This window comes from Fusarium verticillioides, chromosome 4 (assembly GCF_000149555.1).
Source record: "Fusarium verticillioides 7600 chromosome 4, whole genome shotgun sequence".
In the NCBI taxonomy this organism is placed as follows: Eukaryota; Fungi; Ascomycota; class Sordariomycetes; order Hypocreales; family Nectriaceae; genus Fusarium; species Fusarium verticillioides.
Window position 1 is genome coordinate 3,502,465 of NC_031678.1, and position 9,896 is coordinate 3,512,360.

At 48.3% G+C, this 9,896-nt stretch overlaps 4 protein-coding genes across 4 annotated transcripts; all 4 read right to left on the reverse strand.

The window, feature by feature from the left end:
• Window positions 1-471: 471 nt before the first annotated feature.
• Window positions 472-1,262, reverse strand: FVEG_12246 (hypothetical protein; the record flags this gene model as incomplete). Its single annotated transcript, XM_018901597.1, has 2 exons — window positions 472-842; window positions 902-1,262. 2 exons carry the CDS (start codon window positions 1,260-1,262, stop codon window positions 472-474), a joined length of 732 nt encoding a protein of 243 aa, XP_018760107.1.
• A 567-nt stretch (window positions 1,263-1,829) lies between these two features.
• Window positions 1,830-3,506, reverse strand: FVEG_12247 (hypothetical protein; the record flags this gene model as incomplete). Its single annotated transcript, XM_018901598.1, has 1 exon — window positions 1,830-3,506. The coding sequence occupies one exon, from the start codon at window positions 3,504-3,506 to the stop codon at window positions 1,830-1,832; it is 1,677 nt and encodes a 558-aa protein (XP_018760108.1).
• Window positions 3,507-4,339: 833 nt separating this feature from the next.
• FVEG_12248 (hypothetical protein) lies at window positions 4,340-5,524 on the reverse strand (the record flags this gene model as incomplete). The annotated part of the gene is made up of 1 exon (XM_018901599.1): window positions 4,340-5,524. One exon carries the CDS (start codon window positions 5,522-5,524, stop codon window positions 4,340-4,342), a length of 1,185 nt encoding a protein of 394 aa, XP_018760109.1.
• A 1,522-nt stretch (window positions 5,525-7,046) lies between these two features.
• FVEG_12249 (hypothetical protein) lies at window positions 7,047-9,204 on the reverse strand. The gene is made up of 4 exons (XM_018901600.1): window positions 8,634-9,204; window positions 8,493-8,586; window positions 7,840-8,440; window positions 7,047-7,788 (listed from the first exon to the last, which is right to left on the reverse strand). The coding sequence occupies exons 1-4, from the start codon at window positions 9,033-9,035 to the stop codon at window positions 7,119-7,121; spliced, it is 1,767 nt and encodes a 588-aa protein (XP_018760110.1). The 5' UTR covers window positions 9,036-9,204; the 3' UTR covers window positions 7,047-7,118.
• Window positions 9,205-9,896: the final 692 nt, after the last annotated feature.

The following is a 9,896-nucleotide window of genomic DNA, read 5'->3' on the forward strand; positions in this document are numbered from 1 at the left end:
CGGCTTACTCACTCCACTTCAACGCTGACAGTAATTTTCTCTTTCAACTTCGCGTATTTCCCTCCCTGTCGAGTAAATTAAAGTTTGAAGCAAGGCCTCACTCTTGATTTTTGACAAGTCTTCACGTCTGACCTCGAAAAGCCAATGGCTCCTGCCGGGGCCGAGGGCACAAAATTTTCGAAAGGGTAATCAGCGAATGATCCGACTTAATAGGCAGATGGGATCCCGGAGGTCCCTGAACTTACAGAAGCTGTCAGTAAGTTACGAGAATACCGAGATAGTATGGAAGACACATTGGGATCACACTCAAGCGCCCTGCATGTGTGACAAGCTAGGTTCTCTAGGTTCTCTGTGCCGGAATAAGCTCTCAGCCACCAGTCTACTGCAAATAGCACATCTAGCTCACAACTTGGATATCAGACCAAAATGCATAACCAATTGAATAGTACATGAGGACGCATAATCCCCATTCTATACAAAGGAACCCCCATTGGCTCCAACCACCTGTCCAGACACCCAGGAACTAGTTGGACCAGCAAGAAAGGCAGCCAGCCCAGCAATTTCTTCTGGCTTTCCTAAGCGCCCAAGAGGGCTAAAGCCGGAGATAGTGTCGATGAGTTCCTGCGATTTGCCTTGGAAGAACATTTCTGTGGCTGTGGGATCGGGTGCGATGGCATTGACAGTGATACCCTTGGGTCCAAGGTCTTTGGCGAGAATTCGTGTCATCTGTTCAATGGAGCCTTTGGAGGATGCGTAAAGAAGATAGCGAGGTGCGACCTGAGATTGGTGAAGAACGCCGCTTGACACGAGGATGACTCGGCCATCTCGTGGCATGTGCTTAACTGCTTTCTGCTAGTTGTTAGTGGGACTGTGGCTGGACTGGCCAGATAAGAAGACTGACCTGGACAAGGAAGTAAGGTCCTTTCACGTTCAGATTGAAGGCCTTGTCGAAGTTTTCCTCTGTTACTCTCGAGATCATTCATGGGAGCGCATGCAGCATTTGCCATCACGCAATCGATCTTGCCAAACTTCTCAATTGTCGCTTGCACAAGCTTCTCGATCTCAGCGATGTTCGAGACATCAGCCTTGAAAGTAAGGGCCCTGTCGGGACCTATCTTGCTGACAAGTTCTTCCGCGGGTTTGCTGTCGCTGGAATAGTTGATGACAACACTCGCACCGTCAGCTACGACACGCTCCACGACAGCTTTCCCTATTCCCTTGGAACCACCTGTGACCAGGACTACTTTTCCGTTAAGAGACATAGTAATTTGTGTTAAGGTTCAAGTGTCGCTGATGGTATGAAGTGATGGAAGAAGATGCCGTAAAGAACTTGGAGACGCAGGACGAGCGTCAAGATATATAGACGATGCTGTCGACAAGCCCCTCATCCTTTCGAACCCGTGGCGCAACCAAGACCAGTTAGCCTTCAGAAACACATTGCCCATCGGTGTAGAGATATCGGAGATACCAGCTTTCCCCCATATGCTGGCGCCCATCGTCGCAAATGCTATCAACAGCCCGACTGTTTCTCCAGGTCAGTGGATTGACGACCTGGAGATAGCGGCTCGACCTGCCTTGGGTAAGCACTAGCTCATGCAGGGACATTTAGTGTATATACTCGATGAGGATTAGCGCCCATGAATGAGGAAGTCTTAATGACGTGGATGACGCTGACATCTCTGGAAGGGAATACATGCTTCGCGAAGTGACTCCGGAACTGCCGGGGGGAACCAAGACTATGCTTGGACTTGCTTTTGTCTTTGCCCGAACTACTTGAACGAGAACTTCTACGCGAATTTGGTTGACGAGCTGCGAATAGTATTCTGTATTTATCCACATATAGTTCCCAGCATCGTTGACCATGTTGTTCTGCCCCAATTCCAAGATGTCTCGTCCGCGGCTCCTTGGACATCGTGCCACGCCTTTTCCGCTGCAGCATCGCAGGCGACAGAAGACCACAAAATGTGCTCGAGCGACTCTTTCTTGACCATTTCCCATTCCCGCAGGTCCCCGGTGACTCCGCGCTTCTGCTCCATCACACCGAGGAATCCAACAAACCACTCCCTAAGCCCGGACCTGACCTGTTCGGTACAAAGAAGTCCTATCATGCCAAACCATATCAGCAAGTCAGATAATCCTAGATGTGCCGCTCGCTCCTTATACAGGATAAGCTGTTCCTTTAACCTCTGTGCAGCATGATGGTAAGGAGGTGCGTAGGAGATGGGACATGTAACTCCCAATGAGAATATCAGCAGGGCTGTCTGAATAATCTCATTGACCCAGTGGCCTGCGGTGGTTTCTGGCGACCGAGACGCGTCTATTTGCACGGGCTTCTTTCCATCATACCCATCTGGGAGAGTTGCGAGAAGTCGCTGTTGGATGAGATCCCTATGGGCAGCTAGAAGCGAGAGATCAGGGTTTGTCAACGCGCCGTGATGGTATGCCTCTATGACCTTGACCCATACTCGCATGTCACAGATTGCTTCTCTGATATCATCTGATAATCCAAGCGCACTCATATTGTCGATAATAGGCGACAATTCATCGAGGGGAGAATGATGGACAAAGTCAGAAGCGTACCCAAAGAACTTGACCCTATCGTGGGTCTCCTTGACACGGCCATAAAGTCGAGACACAGGAAGGTGCGGTTTGACAAGCTTTTGCGTGGCGCGTACAAGGTCCATGTAGTTGAAGGATGCCTGAAAACCAGCGTACTTGACGTTATGGATACCGCCTTTCAAATCTACCAGATTCATCAAGGCCTTGGCGTGCGAGTCGATGAGTAGTCTGCTGCCAAAGACATGGATCCAAGACAGCTCCGCTAATGGCGGATTAAACGCCTTTTTGGTGATGCCGTTTCCATCGTCGGGTGATATCTCAGGACCACACAGACTGAGTATGGCATAAAGAGTCTGCTCAGGTATCTCTGCGACAGGTTTCGTGATGTCCTTCGAGATATGCGCAATGGCTTGGTTGTAGTGTAGCAAACTTTGCTTATCGGTAACCCGTGAGTTTCTCTTGAACGCGAGATTTACAGCAGCTTGCCAGAGACAAGCATGCACCAACGCTGGACCTTGAGCAACAAGAGCGTTGTAATCGAGAGCGAACGGTGGAATGTGAAACGAGGCTGACCCGATCTCGAACCCTGGCCAGAACGATTGTGTACAGTAGTGAAGCAGCATCTTGGTGTGTGTATCCACTATCCGGTCTGGGATAACGCACACGCTGAGTTGTCCAGAGGTAAGCAGAAGCGGTCTGTCATTTTTCTTGGTTCTCCTTTCCAGCACCGTCCAACTCTTATCGGTCCCGTGTAACTCGATATCGTCCTGTTCTGATGGCAGTTTCTTGTCCTCTCTTTTACGGCGATGCATGGATTTGGCGAGATGTGACCTGGCACTTGATTGTCGGAGCTCAACCTCGCGGCGGCTGTTGGGCTCTGCTGTTATCGCAGGTAAGAAATGTAAGGAAATTTCTTTCCTCTCGCGCGAGTCGGAATTTCCATTCATCTTGGTCCGCCTGGATCATGAAACCTTCCAAGTTTCATGTGTGTTTCGTGGTTCATCTGCATTGCTTACATCAAGACAGGATTCAGATGAGGGGATCGTCATCGATGGTACCTGGAATTAGTTCGGCTGACTAAGACAGTAAGTACTGGGTACGGTTCATGCCTGGCCTCTGAGACCACGAGTGAGAAAGTATACGCTACTTGTCATCTAAGAAGTATTTACAAGCTTCGCAAAGACCATATGCTGAAGGGCCACGGAAATTGCCATCTCTTCATTTCAGGATAAATTCATGCAATATGAAGACTGATCACTATACTGAACCCAGGGCCATCTAACTCCAGCACGGCTGTCGCTTTCGCTATGCTTTCTGGCCAGGGATTTCCTTGGTTCGTTCGACGGGAGTTCGAAGTTCTTCCTTAGTCTTAGTTTCAAGGTACCGGGCAACAACGAGTTGAGAGTTGGGATTTGGTGATCAAGTCTGCTACACTACAATACAATACAAAACGTCTTTCATCCAAGACGATCAAAACTCCACCCTTCCATGCCCACTGGCTTGATATGTCTCGCTGAGACGTCACAAGCTTTAAGTATCAATCAATCCATGCGCTGTGCTCAATCCAGGGGTCAAACATTTAACGTCTAGTCAATCCTCAAGAGAGAAAAGAAACCTGGTACCTCGATCCTAAATGACAAAAAGACTTAGGTAGGTTAGCATAAGCTCTGTATAAGTTTAGGATAAGTCTAGAATACCTTATGCTGACTTTATTCTGATGCCCCGCATCCAGGTCTGACCGGTCACTGTCTTCTTGCTCCTCAGGACTCTTTGGCGTCGCCTAGTAGGCGGGATGGTAAAAGCAAAACTTCGGGTCGCAGTCGCTGAGGTCGACGACTCGGTCTTCCACCTCAATGTCCTCCTCGGGGTCCTGAGGAAGCCCCCAGAAGGGGTGGATGTCGTCAAGATAGAACGGTCCGATGGCGCTGAGCGGGAAAAGCCAGAATCCGATAGCCGGGGGCTCCTGGCTGTACTCTCGGTACTCCCGCTGGTCGTAGGCGAGGGCGTATCTACACTCATCTAGGTCGCCGTTGATGCAAACATAATGCGGCTCATAGTTGTGGGTGAGCATGAATTGCTCCTTAGCAGTGTAGACACCTTTGGGGATGTCAAGCAGCTGCAACAGGTTGCAGAAGGAGTAGTAACCACGACGAGGATCCTCGTTGCCGATATGAACTGCGGTCAATTCGTTGTCGTAGAAACCCGACTTATACTTGAAGTAACCTTTATCGTACTCATCGGATTCGACAAGTTTGTCCATGAGGTAAGGTGATTTGTTGATGACACGAAGGTCGCTTCCGTACAACAAAAGCTGGGTGCATTTGTTGGGTGCGAACCCAACAAACGTGAGGACCTCCAGTCGACGAATTGCCTCGATGAAAAGAAGACGCTCGTTGTCAGAGATGCGAAATTCGCTCTCTGAGTGGCGGAGTTCGCAGTCCAGTGCCAAGTTGACAAGGCCGACGTTAAGCTTGTCTGCGGCAAAAATAGTTTGGGCAAACTTTTCGAAGTGCTGCAGTGACAAGGGGTCTGTTTCGAGATGGATGGTGTTTAGTTCAGGGCAAAGGAACAAGGTGCCCAGGCTGCCTCCATCAGGTCCAAGTCGTCGGCATGGGAGCTGCACACGGTAGAACTTCTTGGCGACGTCACGCGACTCCGATGTTGTGTGTAGAAGTGGATGGTATGCCGTGTTCTTCTTGACAAAAACGGTGTACGGCTGCCCTTCCACATCGTCGACCTGGAAGTCTACCCGTTCATAGTGACAATTCCAAACTGAGAACTCCCATCTGTTCTCATCGGACACGATGACCTTGATGTGTCGATAGTGCGAAAGGGCGTCCTCCCAGATCTTAAGGCGCATTTCAACAGGGAGCTTGCTGAACAAGGTAAACTTGTCAGTCGGCTTACTGAGATTCATGAGGATGCAGTCAGCGAGCTGCTTCTTAGTGTAGGGTACCAGAGCCATGGGTGGCGATGCTTATGTTCGAAGGCAAGCAAGACTTTTGCGCAAAATTTGAAGGCTAGAGGTTCTGTGTTGGGGCGTCGCAAAGTGGTGACTGGCTTTTGTGGGGGGAAATCAAGGTTAAAGTAAAGTTAGGCGAAGGGCAGATGAAGGTTCGTAAGCAGGGTAGATGAAGGTTCATAAGAAGGGTAGATGTGGTTGGTGAAGAGAGAGGAAAGTTTGAAGAGAGGGAAGCCGGTGAAGGGTTGGGGAGGAATAGCAACAGTAAGGGGAACTGGCGCGTGATGTTTTGACACTGGCAGTCTCGGGCTAGTCTATGCAAACGGGTTTCCAGCGTCAGAACTTCAGTCTCCTACTATGTTCCAATGTTAGCGAATCTCTGCCCGGCATCATGAAAAGCGGGACCACGGGTGAATGACAGAAGCCGTTTGCCTCCAACTGACAGTGGGACCTCTTGTTTAGTTGGGTCACGTAGAACTGGGAGTACCGGAGCATGAATCACGGCGCCATACGCATTGTTCGCGTCAGTTGCCTCTCACACTGTCGGGACTCAAGATCCTGAACAGTGCCTCCAACACAAGTGCGCACCCCTGATATCAAGATATGAACACCGGATGAACATTTGATATGATACGATTGATGGAATGAAACACGTAGGTTCAGGACCTTCGACAAGTATCCTCTGTGGTATTTTTAAGTTTCCCCTCGCGTCACAAGCTTAAACCTAACCGCGAACAAAGTCTGAGAATAACTAACCTAGAAAACGGCCGGGGATGATTGACTTACGAGATTCCAGTAAGACCAGACCATACACCGTTTGTATGGTAAGTCTCTAAGTTCAATAGAAGATATTCTAAAATATCCTAAAATGCCCTAAGTTATCCTAAGATATCATAAGATATCCTAAAGTCCTCTTAAGATAACGGACTCTACCTTCAACTCAACCAATGTGCATACTTCTTATATCCTATTTAGATCATACTTCAGCCTCGAGGTGGCTTCTTGGATGGCGAAGTAATCATGCCACCTTTTCAACTTACAGTGAAATAAATTAGGAGCGAAAGAATCTATCAAGAGTTCTTGTCAACCGTTTATCCCCATGGTAATCTTTGCGAGACGTCCCTTGTTGGTTTCTCTAGGCTGTACTGACCATGGAATGCATAATTTCATAGTCACTACGGCATGAAATCCCCGATGATGCCAAGCCCGAACGAATCAGTCTTTGACATTTGACCAGGAAGACACGAGTTCAAGATACCACCATCTGTAAGCGTCTTCGAAGCACCCTTCTCGATCCTGAGTGACCTTCACATCTCCATCTGATCAAGGCGTCGAGTTTCCAGCAGTTGGAGATGTTCTTCCACCAATCTCTTTCCTCGAGCGTTTAAATGGGGCTATAAACTGATGTTAGAGATTCAGAAGGGCATGCTGAACCGTTGAGCATATTTTCTTTTCGATACGAATAAGCCTTGGCCTGCGAACACCGGCGATAGATGAAGATATGGGATTTTTTATCTGAATAACCTTCAGATGAATCAAGATAAATTGACAGGCTGATAATAGTATTGAAGACATCAAGATGAAATATATGCAGAAACTAATAATTGAATCTCTCCCCCTTGGACGGGTTCCTCACTAAGCCAGCCCCCGCAAACCCAAGTCTGACAACACCATCGCTCATCTCCCATGCACCGTATCTCACAGGCCCGATATCATTAACCGCGTTCACAATACCTCCGACGTCCTGATTCGGATCAACATTTCTCATAATATGCGATTCCTGCCCAACAGTTCCAAACGCATTCGCAATCTCGAGCGGGTTAAGACTGACATCTCGACCGAGCTCCCACCAGCCCCAGAAAGTAGGCAGGACGGCGAAAATGCCAACCAGCGAGACTACAATTGCTATCCACATCTTTTCGTAATTCGTCACGTATACCAGTGTTGTCGTGCCGCTGTCGTACTTGACTTTCTGCTTGTCTGTCGTGTTGTACTTTGCGTACTGGAGACTTGCTCGGAAGCCAATGTCGCGGGTGAGTTCGATGATGTCTTCCATCGGGTTGTCCCATCGATCTGCACATCCCGGGGTTGTGCCATTCATGGTGAGATATTGGGTTGCAGGTAAACCGGTCGAGCTGACGTCGTAGCCAGTAGCGCCTGTGAAGCGCATGAAAGCTTGAGACTCGTAGAGCGATTTTGCAATCATGCTGAAGCCTCCCAGAATATTTCCTGACCCGGGCATGACCAAATCTGCGGGCAACATGTATCTTCGCTCTCGTTAGTAAACATCTAAGTAGCATGGTGGAAGTAGTACATACTTCCTTTCAATAAACTTGTCGTCCTTCCACGTTCCCTGAAGCTCGACTGTCTTCCCATCCATTCGTACTGGGAACTTAGCAATTCCGCCGTGAAGGTCGCACGTCTGGACTTTGATCTTTCCATTGCACTTATCCGTGTCCTTGTAGAGCGTCGTGTATCGCAGGAATGAACCATTGGCCAGGTCATTGACGCCCCAGTCACTATACTCTGTAACATTCACTTGGAAGAAATATGTTCCGTTCATAGCTCTCAGCATGCTTGCTCTATCCGTTCCAATTGTGAGATTGAAGTCCCTTGTCGAGTCGGTGCAATTAACGTCGAAGCCAAAACCTTGCACTGCAGTGGTGCAGTTGGTGCAGGAAGTATCGAAAACAGCCATGTCAGATCGACGACTGTAATTTTGGGCGACGTCGCTGAAATTCTTGGTGAGTAGCGAAGTGGAATGAGTGCGGCCAGTCATTATGCACGCATAGTTGTCGGGAAGCTCTCTGGCGATGTGAAAGTCCACGGCTCCTTGTTGAGCCTGGTAGTGATTCGTCGTTGATGAGGCCCGCTGCATAAGGGGACCGCGCAGGACAGATAATGTCATGAGAATGGATGCTATCACAATCAGTATCCCAACCTTTATTACAGAACCATACTTTAATCATACCTAGCCCTAGTGTCTTTGACTTCCAAGTGAACAAGTTCAAGGCTGCTTGTATGATGCCAGTCGAGGATCCATAAACAGCTTGTAGTTGTTGCAGCTGACTTACATCAGTGATGAACTTGCTGGTAGTATAAGTTTACTTACAGTTACCGGCTTGCCAGCCGCTCTCCAATATGAAATGGCCGCTCCCTCGGTAAAAGCACATGCAAGAAAAGCTCCTGACAACGCAGACGTCAACGCCAGCCATACTGTAGGCTGTATCCGCTCATCCCAATGATCAACAGGTACTCCATCGCTATAGCCGAGGATCATAACAGCCGCAATAGTCCCCAGCAACGCCAAGAGCCACATGCCAAGGCCGCGATAGGGGAACCGAATCCAGAAGCCGGGAAGCCAAGGCTGACTGAGTCTGGCATATTGTTCCGCAAACGGCGTCGGGATATTCTCGAGACGATGCCAGGGGGCTTTATCGCGGTCGCGGTCGCTGTTACTTATAAATTCATCCTTCAGTGGCCAAGGTGAGGCCATGTTTTGGCTATCAAACATTATGGGCGAATTAGTGCTAGACTTGGCGGTAGAAGTACCGCATTGAAGACCAAGAGAAGAATGGGTCGAAGGAGCGTGAGATGGCAGCTAGTGTTTCAAAAGAGCGATAGTACCAGTAAAAAAAAAGACAAGCCAATGCCTCAAAGAAGTGAACACCTTCAGAATCAAAGGCTGAAAGGTAGTCAAATGGAAGAAAAGAAATCTTCGGTTTCATGATCCAAAAGGAGTAAAAACAAAGAACCCTGGAACTAAACGTTGCATGAAACAGCCGGGGTACGGATCTTCAATTGCCAAATCAGAAGTGCCATTCTCATCTGTTTTGACCATCAAAACTGGAGATCTCAATCTTCAATACGAGAATTAGCCTTCTCCATGACTTCATTAGCCCCGCCACTATGTAATTCCGACTCGTGTTTTCAGCAGCTGTTCCCACAATGATTGTGATCGCCGTTTTTTATTAACGAGCTAGCATAATTTGCATAACTATGTCGTAGCACTATTTCACCGCCGGTTCTTCCGCGCTTGGGAGTCGTTTGATTGGGAATGTTACACGCGATAGAGAAAATGGACAAAAACACTTGAGATCTTGATCCTAAGTGACAAAAGTGTTGGGGCAATTTAATACAAGTTTAATGAACTCTTTGCTCAGTTTATTTTGGCATCGTCTTTCAAGTCTTGAGTCTTCTGCTCAACGAGAACTGTATCAATTTGATGCGACAAGACACAGAGTCTGGATCCAAGTTATTTTGTTTCGAGTAACGCAAGTCAAACAGAGATCGCTCCCTACTTTTACTTATAGACTGCCCAAATTTATATACTGACAACCTTCCCAGCATAATCAGACCTGGCAGAAGGCTTCTT

What these genes read in the sequence shown, in the direction of transcription:
- FVEG_12249 (XM_018901600.1), bottom strand. Translation starts at nt 9,035, where the DNA reads ATGTTTGATAGCCAAAACATGGCCTCACCTTGGCCACTGAAGGATGAA. An exon ending in GTCAAAGACACTAGGGCTAG is followed by an intron (nt 8,441 to 8,492) that starts GTATGATTAAAG and finishes TGATTGTGATAG; the next exon opens with CATCCATTCTCATGACATTA. An exon ending in GACAAGTTTATTGAAAGGAA is followed by an intron (nt 7,789 to 7,839) that starts GTATGTACTACT and finishes ACGAGAGCGAAG; the next exon opens with ATACATGTTGCCCGCAGATT.